Below are 15,732 nucleotides of genomic sequence, written 5' to 3'. Positions count from 1 at the left end.
AAAATTAGTAATAATGACAAAAAAACACTCATTTGTGCATCTCCTTACTTCTGTGCGCAGCCATGCTACTGTTGTAGATAGTGTATTCTGGGAAATATTCTCACCCCTTGGTTTCGAGTGAGGAAAAGTCTCAGTTTCAAGGGCTATCTAGCCCTTCCCCTTAGCCCATACACGTTCAAGCTAAAGAGAATTGGGACACTCCTTCACATGAGCGCGCAAAATGAGGGGTAGGGGTAAGGGGTAGAATTGGGATTGACAGACCGAGAGAACTGAACTACAAGTGTGAACACAGCCTCAGAATGTAAACAGGGTCAATTCAGATTTCATGTTGACTTTAAAGCATTGGCAGATGAATGTAAAGAAGATTTTGGCTTACCTCAGAACTTTTTATTCATGTTTCTTTTTAAAGACACGCACCTGTGTCTGTGTCACTGAGGATTAAGGTCATGGTTGAGTCTCACTGCCTCTGGTCAGAGCGTTTCATGTCAGCTCACAATGTCACAGCGGCATAAGGCACTGCATGCCATAAAATCTCTATAAGCAGCCCTATCTTACATAAAAGGTTGAAATAAAAGGTAACAGCTTATAGGAAATCACCTGCATTGCTTAGAGAGTTGCTGTGAACTTAAGCTTTGTTCAGACAGCCAGAGAGAGAAAAAAAAAAAAATAAAGCAGAATTTCCAAATTCAATTTGAAACCCAAACCTGTATGTTGTTTGAAATTTAATTTGGTCCATATTTCCATATGTCCATATTTAATTTCCATAATCTTTTCATTTATTTCACTTATTTCTTTATTTATTGTCTTATTTGGCACATGAATGACACAAGAGTTCAGGCAAAACAATCCATATTGTGCAAACTGCTTTCAATTATGCTAAACAGTAAGAGTGCAAATAATAAACAAACAAATAAATAAATAAATAAATAATGTGCTAGCACGTTCGCCTCACAGCAAGAAGGTTGCTGGTTCGAGCCTTGGCTGGATCAGTTGGCATTTCTGTGTGGAGTTTGCATGTTCTCCCCGTGTTATAGGTTATTTGCGCTATAGGTAAATTGGGTACGCTAAAATTTACCGTAGTGTACGTGTGTGAATGAGTGTGTATGGATGTTTCCTAGTGATGGGTTGCAGCTGGAAGGGCATCCGCTGCATAAAACATATGCTGGATAAGTTGCCGGTTCGTTCCGCTGTGTCGACCCCAGATTGGTGAAGGGACTATGAATGAATGAATGTACATCAAAATGAAATAAAGAAATATATTTTTGACATAATTTACTCATTGACATGTTCTATGTCCCTAAAAAACAATATAATAATAATATTCTCATAAATATTTTTTTTTAATTTATTTTGAGGCTGTTCTTTGCTTCATTGGCCATAAAATGAACAAAAATGTATCTGACTTAAAATTATTCGTTTAAAAGAAGTTATATACAGATATCACAGCATATTGCTATTATAATATTAGTTTTGCATGAATAAATAAATAAATAAATAAAATATATAAATATATTAAATTTATAAAATAAATAAATAAATGAAGTAAATAAATAAATACATAAATAAATAAAATAAATAAATTAATAAAAATGTATAAGTAAATAATGAAATGTATAAAAATTAATAGTGTATAAATAAACAAAATTTATAAAATAAAGAATATAAATAAATAAAATATAAAAATAAATAAATCATAAATAAATCATATATATAAAATAAATAATTAAAATAAATTATATACATAAATTATATAAATAAAATATATTAATTAATTAATTAAATAAATAAACCATATAAATAAAAAAATATATAAAATATATAAAATAAATAAATAAAATATATAAATAAATAATATAAATAAAATATATAAAGAAAACAAAGTAAATAAAATATATAAATAAATACATTGATTGATTGATTGATTGATTAATTGATTGATTGATTGATTGATTGATTGATTGATTGATTGATTGATTGATTGATTGATTGATTGATTGATTGATTGATACATAAATATATAAATATGTAAATAAACAAACATTTTGGCATGATGATGAATAAGTTATGACATTTTTTTTTAATTATCGCTAAGTTACTCTGACCTTGACATATGCAGCACAGCATATTAACTGTCTGAACAAATATATCAGATTTGATTGGGTGCAGTGTGAACAAAGCCTTTACTGTATGCATACTGTTACTAAACACTGCCTAACTCCCCATCCCTGCCTGAATGCAATGCATGTTTCTTGTTATGATGAAAGCTTTTTTTATTTGTGAACTGATATCCTGTCAGATCTATTAAGCTGTGAATGTTTACTGAATGCATATGATTTGTTTGGTATTGATCTAAACTGTACTTCTGAATGCTTCTCTTTGTCTCTTCTCCTTGATAACTGTTGTGAACCTCTCTCAATGTACTCGTTTCATCTCCATTAGTGTCTGTGTGTTTGTCTGTTGTGCTCTATTGTACGTGATGTCTTCCATTGCCCTTCACTAATATTGGTAGCAAAGAAGCTGTGAAAAACCAAAGAAGCTTGTTGTTTAACCTTTCAATTTTTTTTCTTTGCTTTAAGTATAAAAAAAAACACACGGTTTTATTATTGAGAACAAACAATTACATAAGATGCATTAAAAATGCTACTTGGAAGTTCAAATCACTGAGCGTATAGCTATATTTATGGCATGGGTCGGTGTTCATATTGATAATTTTGTCACGGGTGTGTGTTGGGAAGGTGGTGTCATCAAGTATTTACAATGTACACTAAGAAAAATTACAGTAAAAATACTTTAATTTGTTATTTTTCTCAAAGTATAATTTAACTTTGGTTCAAACTGTAAAATTGCATTTAATCAAAATCCAAAAAATATTAATTGTGGTTAAGAAAAAATAATGACATTCACACAAATTAAAAATAATGTTTAACATATAGACACAATTGTTTTTTACTTTACTACTGTTAGATCACACTCTCCATGCCAGATAAATAAGATCCAGCCCCGGATACCAGAGCTTGTCAGAAAATGTCCGTTTCTCCAGGTATGTGGACCACAAGTCCAGAGTTTCCAATACACAAACCTCTCTGAGTAACAGTCTCAGAGAGGAGCAGAAGCAGGAGACAAAGTAATGATGATAAAGAAAAAGCAGAGCTTATTGTATAATCTTAGTTACATTTGATTCAATGCTCAGACTTCATCTGACCAGGATAAATCCAACAAGTCTTATTATAGCACAAGCAACAGCAATGGAAAATTACTGCTTCAAAACATTCTCCAGAGACAATATAGACCTTGAAATGAAGACATTTATCTCTTACTCATTAAAACAAGTGTCGCTTAAATCCACACAGTCATAAGATTACAACAACCTGGGAAAATGAAATAATTATTATTATATATTATTATATAATATTATAATATTATTATAAAGCAATAATTATCAGAAAATAATAACTATAAAATATTAAAACATAATTAAAAAATAATAATAATCAAATTATTAACTAATGATCAATAAAAAGATAAAATGATAATTATAGAAATGACTAATGGTCATATGATTAAATAAAATAATCAAATGAAGAATAATGAATTTAAACAAATGAAATTAAAACACAACACAAATGAATGGTTGCTGTCTTGAAACAACACACACATACGTTTGCTACAAGGATTCTCAGATCCTTAGTTTGATTCTTCAGTACACTGTAAAAAGTGAAAAATTATACTACTTTAGCTTGTTACAACTACATGAATTAATTAGTTTCCACTTCATTTATAACCGATTTCAGCAATAAACAAGTTGAAAAAATCTTATTTTAGGTATGAGTTGAAGTAATTTAGTTAAGTTAATCCAATGGTGCTTTGTTTTCAGTGTATCTTTTTTAAACCCTAGATTATATATATATATATATAGTGCTCAAAAAATAATTGGAAAAATTAAACAGTGTTCCCTTTATTTATTTGAGCAGTATAGTAGTAGTAAAGTATAATCTTACTTTGGACCAACCTAAAAATTGCTGTAAATTGTAATTATATTATATATTATTATATAAGTTATAAATTACCCTCAAATTATAGTTTTGACTTTTATGTATTTTAATATTAATCAAAATATTTATTCTGCCCAGGGAAAATACATTTAAATATTCTTTTTACTGACTATGATTTTATTGAATTACTTTGGGTCGACTTAAAATTAGAATCCAATTAATGATGTACTTTGGAGTAAACTATAATAAATACACACAATGTTAGTCTAGGCAACACGGTGGCTCAGTGGTTACCATTATGGCCTCACAGCAAGAAGGTCGCTGGTTCGAGTCCCAGCTGGGTCAGTTGGCATTTCTGCGTGGAGTTTGCATGTTCTCCCTGTGTTCACGTGGGTTTCCTCCGGGTGCTCTAGTTTCCACCACAGTCCAAAGACATGCGCTATAGTAAATTGAATAAGCTAATTTGGCCATAGTGTATGAGTATGTATGGATGTTTCCCAGTACTGGGTTGTGGCTGGAACGGCTGAGTAAAACATATGCCGGAATGGTTGGAGGTTCATTTTGCTGTGGTGACCTCTGAAATAGAGACTAAGCTGAAGGGAAATGAATGAATGGATGTTAGTCTATGCTATTGCAAGTTTAAATATATATATATATATATATATATATATATATATATATATATATATATATATATATATATATATATATATATAATGAAGTAGACTATCTGCTGGTGCTTTCAGTATGGCTGTAAATGTCAAGCAAGATGGTACTGTACCAACAAAACACACATTATAAACATAAAAACAGTAAAAGCACATAAACAGTATGCTTTTTTTTTTCATGTGGTCACAATACATAAAAAGTTAAAAAATATGACTAGCAAATATTACCTGCATGTTTTCCTTAAAAAAAAACTTAATTTTTTTTAAAACCTAAGAAAAAAAGAATTAAATATCTTGGATGAAGTGAGTGGATTATCAGTAAAAGTTCATTCAGGAAGTGAACAAATCAAGCACAATTAAGTGCACACAGCATGCCATATCATCTGATAATTGTAGGAAATAATTCCAAAAGGCAACTGACTGTGTAAAACTGAATAAAATAAACAAAAATGTGATGAATATGCAGAGTTCAGTGGCTAATCAGCCAGAATAACGTGATGGTGACCAGCGAAACATAGCTTTCACTCAAGTGGCCACGCCCTTAATTATGCAGACTTAGTTTAACTTAATAAAAACAAAACGGACGAGTTATAAAAAAAATTCACCGCCTCACAGTTGTAATGAAGGGTAATATTAGCTATATGAAGCAAAATTGTCATTTGTATCAGGCTGTAAACTTTGTAAACCCATTTTAACATTGGGTTCAATTAGAAATGTGCTCTATTATGGAGCCAAGCCTAGTGGAATTTCAATGAATTGCAGTTTCAGTTACTTCTGTATTATCTTCACAAGGGAGAGCGGGAGGTTGCCGCTTGATCCCAACAAACCATACATTAATAGATAGCTCATTTATTCAGCTTCAGGTGATGCATAAATTTCCATTACATAAAAAAATGACATTTTTGACTGTTTTTGTGGTCACATATTTACTAAGGGTGCCAATATTAGTGAAGGACACTTTATATGTTAGTTCCAGGAAAACATTACATTAATATATGTGTCGATCATTTATTCATTTATTCAACACCTTTAGTGTATGTATTTCCACAACATGCAGATATTCCTGTCCTCTGTGTTGAATATCTGCATGTTGTCCATGTTTAGAGCTTCAGTCTAATGTAACATTTATATTCGCTCTCTCTCTCTCTCTCTCTGTGTGTTTTTCGCTTACTGTGGTTGTTCAGGTTGAAAGGTGGTGGCCAGTCCTGGGGTAATAACCAGGACGGGGTGGTATCCAGCCAGCCGGCCCGTGTGGTCGATGAACGCGAGCAGATGGCCATCAGCGGAGGATTCATCCGCAGGTCTGTTACCTATGAAAACATTTCTGCTAAATTCAGTGAAGTCTATGTTTGTGAATGTTAAAATGTATTCATGAAAATGAGCATTTACAGATAATGTCAGAATTATTAGCCCCCCTTTGAATGTTTTTCTTTTTTAAATATTTCCCAAATTATGTTTAACAGAGCAAGGACATTTTCACAGTATGTCTGATAATATTTTTTCTTCTGGAGAAAGTCTTGTTTGTTTTATTTCAGCTAGAATAAAAGCAGTTTTTAATTTTTTAAAAACATTAAGGTCAATATTATTAGCCTCTTTAAGCTATATATTTTGATTGTCTACAGAACAAACCATCATTATACAATGACTTGGCTAATTACCCAAACTTGTCTAATTAACCTAGTTAAGCCTTTAAATGTCACTAAGCTAAATACTAGTATCATGAAAAATACCTAGTTAAATATTATTTACTGGCATCATGGCAAATATTAAAGAAATCAGTTATTAGAGATGAGTTATTAAAACTATTATCACTAGAAATGTGCTGAAACAGTTTTCTTTCTGTTAAACAGAAGTTGAAGAAAAAATATTCAGGGGGGTAATAATTCAGGAAGGCTAATAATTCTGACTTCAACTGTAAATATGGTACTGTATAAAAGTATTGTAAGGTTTCTTTATTGTTTTGTTTTTGATAAAAGGCTGTATTTATTTGATACACAATAAAGTAAAAGTAGTCATATTTATTTTACAATTTTAAAAACTGTTTCCTATTTAAAAATATATCTTTTAAAATGTAATTTATTTCTGATGCAAAGGTGGCATTTTAGCACCACTACTGTCATCATTATTTTATATATAATTCCAATATAATGACTTGCTGTAAAAAATATTTTTGTATAAATGAAAAAAATATTTGCTGTATAAATATAGATATTATAAATTATCCATTCATTTTCTTTTCAGCTTAGTCCCTTATCAGGGGTTGGCACAGCGGAATGAACTGCCAACTTATCCAGCATGCGTTTTTATGCAGTGGATGCCTTCCAGCTGCAACCCATCACTGGGAAACACCCATACACTCTCATTCACACACACATACACTACAGACAATTTACCTTACCAGTACACCTACTGCATGGCTTTGGACTTGAGGGGGAAACCAGAGCACGTGGAGGAAACCCACGCGAACACCCAAACTCCACACAGAAATGCCAATGGCCCCAGCTGTGACTTGAACCAATGACCTTCTTCCTATGAGGTGACAGCGCTACCCACTGCGCCACCGATCCACCCCCATTCTGAAAACAAGAATTAATAAAAAAAAACTGACATAAAATATTAGGTAACATATATTGAGAAAAAAGGTAATAATGTGTATTTGACAAATATTAGGTAAAAATATGAAGCCAAATAATGAAATAATAACCAGGATGATAATAATGGTAAAAATGTATGAGTACTTATTTACATTTTAATTTATTCTGAAAAGAAGAATTATTAATAAAAACAGACATAAATGACAAAAATATTAGATAAAAAATAAATATGTAAAAAATGTATTAAGTTAAAAAATATGTATTTGTCTAATGATAAGTAAAAGTAAAAATAATAAAACCATAATAATAATAATAATGGTAAACATTTATAGATACATAATTCCATTTTAATTTATTCTGAAATGAAGAATTAATAAAAACAAAACAGACATAAATTACAAAATTATTAGGTGAAAAAATATTGAGTTAAACTTTTTATTTCATTATAATATTAAGTAAAATGTATTTGACTACTAATAAACAAAAAATTAAGTAAATGCCAAATAATAATAATAATAACAATAATAATGGTAAAAGTGTATGAATACATCCTTCCATTTTAATTTATTCTGAAAAAAGAAGAATTAATAACAAATAAAACAGACATACATTACAAAAATATTAGGTAAAGAAATAATGAGTAAAAAAATATTATATTATAATTTAAAGTAAAAAATAACATGTATTTGACTTATAAGTAAAAATGTAAAGTAAATGGCAAATAAATACCATGATAATAATAATGGTAAACATTTATAGATACTTAAATCCATTTTAATTTATTCTGAAAAGAATAAATAATAAAAATAAATCAGACTTAAATTACAAAAATATTAGGTGAAGAAATATTGAATAAAAAAATATTTTATTATATTAAGTTAAAAATATATGTATTTGTCTAATATTAAGTAAAAATGTAAATGCCTAGTAATAACCATGATAATAATAATGGTAAACATTTATAGATACTTAAATCCATTTTGAAAAGAAATATTAATAAATAAAATAAACAGACATAAATGACAAAAATATTAGGTGAAAAAATATTAAGTAAAAAAAAATTTGACTAGCATGAAATACATATATATAGTAAATGGCAAAAAAATCAAACAATAACCACAAAAATAAAGGTAATAATGTATGAATATTTAATAAATAAATAGCACTGACGCCTCACAGCAAGAAGGTTGCATTCGAGCACCGGCTGAGGATTTCTGTGTGGAGTGTGCATGTTCTCCCCGTGTTCGTGTGGGTTTCCTCCAGGTGCTCCGGTTTCCCTCACAATCCAAAGACATGCGCTATAGGTGAATTGAATAAACTAAATTGGTCGTAGTGTATGCGGTTCATTCCGCTGTGGCGACCCCTAAGGAAAATTGACCCCCAAGCCGAAGGAAAATGAATGAATGAATTGAGTAACCCAGTGTCCAGCTGCAATCCAAAGACAACAATTAAACTGGATGGTTTTTATAGGCTTGCAATATGTGGTATGAAAATAAAATTGCAATAAATAATAGTATTTACTATTGTCATCTAGTCACTATGATTACAGGCATCGTCCACCAACTAGAGAAAGGGATTGACTTCATTTACCTTCTATGTTAAGCTGCTTTAACACAATCTACATTGTAAATGCACAATAGAAATAAAAATGAATTGAATTGTTGACCATCAGCTGTTGTGTGGGCAGAACAGATTGAGTGACATGTTAGTAAATACAGTTGTCAGTCCTAAACACCGCCTGTGTGAGCAAAAGCTAATTGTTTTCATCAATCTAGCGCAGTGTATCAGCAGTAAGTGCAGCGCGTTTGGGTTGTCAGTGAGTCACGAGGATCTCTATAATTGTCTGCTGAAGACGGATGTCCGCTTTGTGCCAGACTGTAGCTTCAGGCACTTCGGGGATGGTCATGAAACCACTGAACTGTTGTTGGTCCTCTGTCTCAAAATATCCAATGTCAGGTCACAAACAAACTAGCATCCATATTCAGCTTAATGCTGTTAGGCAGCTGTTGTAGTCATGCTAGTGTAGACAGAACGTACAGGAGAGAAGATGTGAGTCAACAGAATCATCAGTTGCACCGTTATGTGTTTACTGTCCTTTTTCTGTCCAGTATAACCTATTAAACCGATTGAAATCAATGCAGAGACATTGTATGGAAGTTTGTTTTCGCTATGCAGTAAAAAATATACATTTTACTTCACAGCTTTAATGTTTTAGGGATTATTTCTTGTAGTTGCATGATTATATAAAGTATTTTTTAAAAGTAAATAGTAAGCAGCACAATTTTTTTTGCCTCCAAGCATCCACAATTGCAGATTACTAACATACAATTGGCATAACTGTGAGATATAAATGTGCAGTTATGAAAAGATAATTCACAAATGTGAGATGCAACTCTGGCTTTATTTCTCAGAATTATTTTGGTAACACTTTACAATAAGGTTTCATTAGTGAATGTATTTACTAACATGAACTAAGAATAACCAATACTTGTACAGTGTTTATAAATCATAGTTCAACATTTACTAATGCCTTATTAAAATCTAAATTCTTACTTGTTAACATTAGGTATTGCACCGTGAGTTAACATGAACTAACAATGAACAACTGTATTTTCAATAACTAACGTTAACTAACATGAACAAATACTGTAATAAATGTATTGTTCACTGTTTGTTCATGTAAGTAAATGCATTAACTATTTAATTAATACTATCTGTTTGTAAAGTGTAACCATTTTATTTCTCAGAATCTTACATCATCAAAGGACAAACTCTAAAGTCTTAAAATTCAAAACTGTGAGTTTAAAAAAAAGTCAAAATATAATTGTGCATAATTTTAGCGAGACTAAATCCAGAGTTGGGAGATGTAAACTCAAACTTGTTAGATATAAACTCAGAATTCTGAAAACAAAATCTGAATTGTGAGATGTACATTTCAAAAACAAGGAAAAGTGTACAGAATTGTGATATTGTACACTCAGAATTTGTGGAAAAACTTCAGAATTGTGAGATGTAAACTTAAAATTGGGCAAAAAGTCACAATTGTAACACGGGGAGTGACAGAGACAATTGAGGTTTAGGATCCAGGTGCAGGTTTATTCAAAGTCAGGGAAGCAATGGTCAACACAGGTGCAAACAGATGTATAAAGGCAGTCCAGAATCGTAGTCAAACACCAGGCAAAGATCAAAAACACGGAGGAACAAGACTAAGGAAAACGCGTTGTCCTTAGTCTTGTTCCTCCGTGTTTTTGATCTTTGCCTGGTTTCCCTTTCTCCTTGTCTGCCGCCTGTCTACCGACCTCTCGCCTGGTGTTTGACTACGATTCTGGACTGCCTTTATACATCTGTTTGCACCTGTGTTGACCATTGCTTCCCTGACTTTGAATAAACCTGCACGTGGATCCTAAACCTCAGTTGTCTCTGTCACTCCCCGTGTTACAACAATTGTGAGATGTAAACTTGAAATTGCAAAGGAAGTCAGAATTGCGAGATGTAACTTTGGAATTCTGAAAATTCGTCATAATTATCAGATGTAAACTTCGATTTGTGAAAAAAATCAGAATTGTGAGATGTAGACTTCGAATAAAAACAACATCAGAATTTTGAGATGTATACCTAAAATTGCAAGATGTAAACTTCGAACTGAGAAAAAAACTCACAATTGTGAGATGTAGACCTCGATTTAAAAAAAAAAACATCAGAATTGCGAGATGTATACTTAAAATTGTGAAGAAAGTAATAATTGCGAGAAGTAAACTTCGAATTGGGAAAAAAGTCACAACTGTTAGGAAACTTCAAATAAATGAAAAAACATCAGAATTGTGAGATGTAAAAGCACAATTCCAAAAATTGTCAGAAACGCGAGATGTAAAATTGAATTTTCGAAGAATGAGAGAATTGCAAGATGTAAATTTCGAATTGGGAAAAAAAGTCACAATTGCGCGATTTAGGCTTCATATTAAAAAGCCGTCAGATTGTGAGATGTAAATTTTAAATTTGTGGAAAAGCATCAGAATTATGAGATGCTAACTTCGAATTAGTAAAAAATTCACAACTGTGAAATGCTGATTTGGAAAAAAAAACTCTAGGATTGTGAGATGTTAACTTCGAATTGGGAAAAAAGTCACAATTGTGAGATGTAAACTTGAAAATGCAAAGAATGTTGGAACTGCGAGATGTAAATTAGGAATTCTGAAAATACGTCATAATTATCAGATGTGAAAAACGTTATTAGAGAAATTATTCAATTTGTGAAAAAAGTCAGAATTGTGAGATGTAGACTTCGAATAGAAGAAAAAGATCAGAATTGCGAGATGTAGACTTAAAATTGCGAAGAAAGTCAAAATTGCAAGATGTAAACTTCAAACTGAGAAAAAATCTCACAATTGTGAGATGTAGACTTCGAATAGAAGAAAAAGATCAGAATTGCAAGATGTATACTTAAAATTGTGAAGAAAGTCAGAATTGCGAGATGTAAACTTTGAATAGAAAAAAACATCAGAATTGCGAGATGTAGACTTAAAATTGCGGAGAAGTCAGAATTGCAAGATGTAGACTTCGAATAAAAAAAAAAAATCAGAATTGGGAGATGTAGACTTCGAATAGAAAAAAAACATCAGAATTGTGAGATGTAAAAGCAGAATTACAAAGAATGTCAGAATTGCAAGATGTAAACTTCGAATTGGGGAAGAAAAGTCACAATTGCGAGACTTAGGCTTCAAATAAAAAAAAACATCAGAATTGCAAGATGTAAACTTCAAATGGGGAAGAAAGTCATAATTGGGAACTCAGATAATGTAAACTCAGAATTACGAAATAAAAACTCTTTTTTTTATCATGTATAATAATGACTGAATCTCATTGTCTAGTAGTGTCGTTCACATCATGTCACATTATAAAAGTAAGATGGACTGCGAATGCATTTCAGTATTGACTTTAATATGAAAATCCTCCTGAGGGTTTTGTGCATCAGTCATTGGTTTTATTTGTTTGCATTTCCGCAGGGTAACAAATGATGCGCGAGAGAATGAAATGGATGAGAATTTGGAGCAGGTTGGGAGTATCATCGGTAACCTTCGCCACATGGCTCTCGACATGGGCAACGAGATCGACACCCAGAACCGTCAAATCGACAGGATTATGGACATGGTGAGATCATGCCATTGCAACATTAGAGAACTTATTAACCAACACAACAGCCTCAGTGCAGACTGCGAGCTCTCTCAAGAGATAAGAGCATCTAATTATAACACATAATGCTTGCTGGTGCTTGAAATGACACATCCCACTGTAAAATAATAAATAAATACATTCATTTTACTCAGGAGTATTAATGGACTGTGGATCATAAATCCACTTTATTAAGGAATGCATTTTTATTACTATTTCTCTTCAGAACAGGGTGTTTTATTTATTTAATAACTTTTCTTGAAATGTCTGGAATCACAAAATGAATACTCATTTTCAATCAGGGGGCCTCAACATGATGTAAAATTATTATAATTAAAATATTATTATGAGTAATGTTTGCATTGATATGCATATGTGTGATACAAAAATAATTCAAATGGTATAGCTTGTTATTAATTGAAGAAAAAAATCTGGAAACTTCTAGAATATAAAGAATGATTATGTTTCAGGTTATTAATCATGATAATCAGGTGGCCTCAGTAGGAAATAACATTATTTAAATATTCTACACTGTAAAAAAATATCAGTTCATTAACAGTATTTTGTGATTCATGAAGTGTTTTCCTTTTATTATGGTAGTGAAATGCATTATGGGATGTTGATCTCTGCTCTGTCGACTTTTGATGTTGAAAATTTACCTCTGCATTTTAACAAAGTGACTTTATTGACATTTTAGTAGTTTGAAATAATATAATGCATGATAAATAATATATAGAGAAATAAGTCTGTAAAATAACAAAACAATGCCCTGGCAGTTTATTACAAGGACTTTGTAGCATAATACACAACACCAACCCAGACAATATATCACTTTAAGCAATTAACATTTTAAAATGTTAATAAAAGTACATTTTTTTACTTTTCAGGCCCTATCGTGCACCCCGTGCTATAAGGCACAAGACGTGTTTGCCCCAACCTGTTGCTATTTTCAGACCAACACAACCTTAATTTTCCCGTTTTCTGCCACGTTGTTTAAATAGCAAATTCATTTGCGCCACTTTGTGGACTCATGGGTGTTCTGGTCTAGAAAAGAGGTGTGTTAAGGTGCAGTGTTGTTGCATTGCTATTTTGAGGAACTAAACTTGACTGCGCAACAGACAAGCTGAAAGCAGGTCTAAAGTCCAGCACAAAGCGCATTAGTTGTGTCTCGCTTACACATTGCTTAATACACACAGGATGTACAGCAATACACAAATATATTTACAAATGAAAAAGAATTAAAGGATTAAAATATGACAAAATATTACTTTTTACATAAATATAAAAACCAGTGCCTCCTTGCCTTTTGTAAAATGTTATTATTAGTAGCAGTATTATTTATTATATGCATATTTATATTTGTTTTATTAAAAACAAGCTTAGATTTGTCCAGCGGTCAGGTTTTGGACCATATGGGGCATAGCACGTGTGTTTGGATATACACAACTGGACTCACTTTTTACCACACTTCATTATTATTGTTCATTTATTCGTTTGCTGGAAATTAGAACTGAATTTAGAAATAGTTTTGAAACAAATCTTTGCATTTAACAAACTAAATTAATTGTGTAGGCTAATGGAGTGCCTACAACACCATTTCCTTATCCACAAAAGAGAGAAAGAGAAGGTGAAAGTAAAGGCTAATTGGAGGAGGCTCATTCTTTATCCTCGCGCTGCAGATGCTCTGTTTTCTCTGTAGTGAAGTGTTCAGTTTTTCCACTTACAAAGTCTGCCATGTACATAGCAAATGCACCATGGCGTGACGGAACTGACTCTTAAAGGGAATGGGAGATGAGACTCTGATTGATTTATTCTCAAAACACATCCATAACTCATTAAGAGAATAAGCACAACCCTGTTAGACCATGCGCCTCGGTGCAATTACATTTTTTAAATTAATAATCGAACTTCCTCAACATAGCTAATATTTCTAAATAACTAATAATAAAATAATTAGTTTTTATTTAATAACAATTTTTTATTTATTTATTCATTTAGTGTCTTATAATTGCTGTTACTGAAATATCTAGAATCATTGCTAATCAATTAATAATAATAATTAGCTGATTTATATTTAATGACTCTCCGGGTTTTACTATTTGAAAACCACCAGCTTTGCCATAATTGCATCATAAATACTGAATCTAATACCAAATAAACAGTTTATTATTACTTAATTATTAGCCTTCCTGTTAAATTTAATTTCTTTTATATGTTTTTCCCAATTTCTGTTTAACAGAATGAAGATTTTTTCTACACATTTCTAAACATAATAGTTTAATACCTAATTTCTAATAAGGCCTAAAGTCTAAAGTCTAATAAGGCCTAAAGCCTAAAGTCACATTTAAAGGCTTAATTAGATTAATTAGGCAAGTTAAGGTAAATAGGCAAGTCATTGTATAACAATGTTTTGTTCTGTAGCCAGTAAACAAAAATCTTAAGGGGGCTAATAATATTGACCTTAAAATGGTTACTAATACATGTAAAACTGCTTTTATTCCGGCCAAAATAAAACAAGTAAGACTTTCTCCAGAAGAAAAAAATATTATAAGAAATACTGTGAAAATATCTTAAAGCTGTTAAATATCACTTGCAAAATATTTGAAAATATTGCATAGGAGGGCAAATAATTCAGCAAATATATATAAACTATATTATCTATTATCTTCCAGGCGGACTCCAACAAAACCAGGATCGACGAAGCCAACCAGCGGGCCACAAAGATGCTGGGAAGTGGCTAAAATCCCTCGGAGAAGTGCTTTGTGTCCCATTCCCCGTCCCCCCGCCGTTCCTGCACCAGTGCACATGTGCTTTCACCACGGTATTCGGCCCGACCGGCTTGCACACATGCACTTCTCAGCCCCTCTGCGCTCTATCTAGAACGTGTCGTCGTGTGTGTGTCTGTCTTTACTGATAGTCTAGCAAATGGTCACATTTACTCTGTATCTTTTCTCTCCAAAGGTTAAATGTACATAGTGCATATTTGATGGCTAGAACTCATGTGTGAAGTTTCTTCTCTTTTATTTTTGTCTTTCATTTTCTTTATCAAGTGTAAATCATCAAGTACATATACACACACTTTTTTTGTTTGTTGTTGGATGAAATTTCTTAAGGTTTTCAGTCATCTGTGTGTCCATGCTCTCTGTGTTTTACTCTATATAAGCCATGCTTCATATTGAGACGTAGCGAACCAGGAGATGAATTAGAGATGGTTAGGCGCTGGAGATCACGTGACAGATTGCTTATCTTAGCCTGCCATTTTGTAATCGCCTTTAGACAGTGTTCAGTGACGATTATTCCACCTTAAAG

The 15,732-nt window shown here is 31.8% G+C and overlaps 1 protein-coding gene across 1 annotated transcript in view; it reads left to right on the top strand.

Annotated features, from left to right (window-relative positions):
* snap25b (synaptosome associated protein 25b) overlaps positions 1-15,732 on the top strand; it is an 89,822-nt gene that overhangs the window by 73,858 nt on the left and 232 nt on the right. Inside the window, exons 6-8 of the mRNA XM_056477222.1 lie at positions 5,845-5,961; positions 12,258-12,402; positions 15,096-15,732. The exon at positions 15,096-15,732 is cut by the window's right edge and continues 232 nt beyond it. Of these exons, the coding sequence (XP_056333197.1) occupies positions 5,845-5,961; positions 12,258-12,402; positions 15,096-15,164 (331 nt within the window). The 3' untranslated portion in view covers positions 15,165-15,732. The remainder of the gene's footprint in view (positions 1-5,844; positions 5,962-12,257; positions 12,403-15,095) is intronic.

Source organism: Danio aesculapii, chromosome 17, assembly GCF_903798145.1.
Source record: "Danio aesculapii chromosome 17, fDanAes4.1, whole genome shotgun sequence".
NCBI classification, from domain to species: Eukaryota; Metazoa; Chordata; class Actinopteri; order Cypriniformes; family Danionidae; genus Danio; species Danio aesculapii.
Note: the sequence above shows the minus strand (reverse complement) of the source record. Positions and strands in the feature narration are given on the sequence as shown.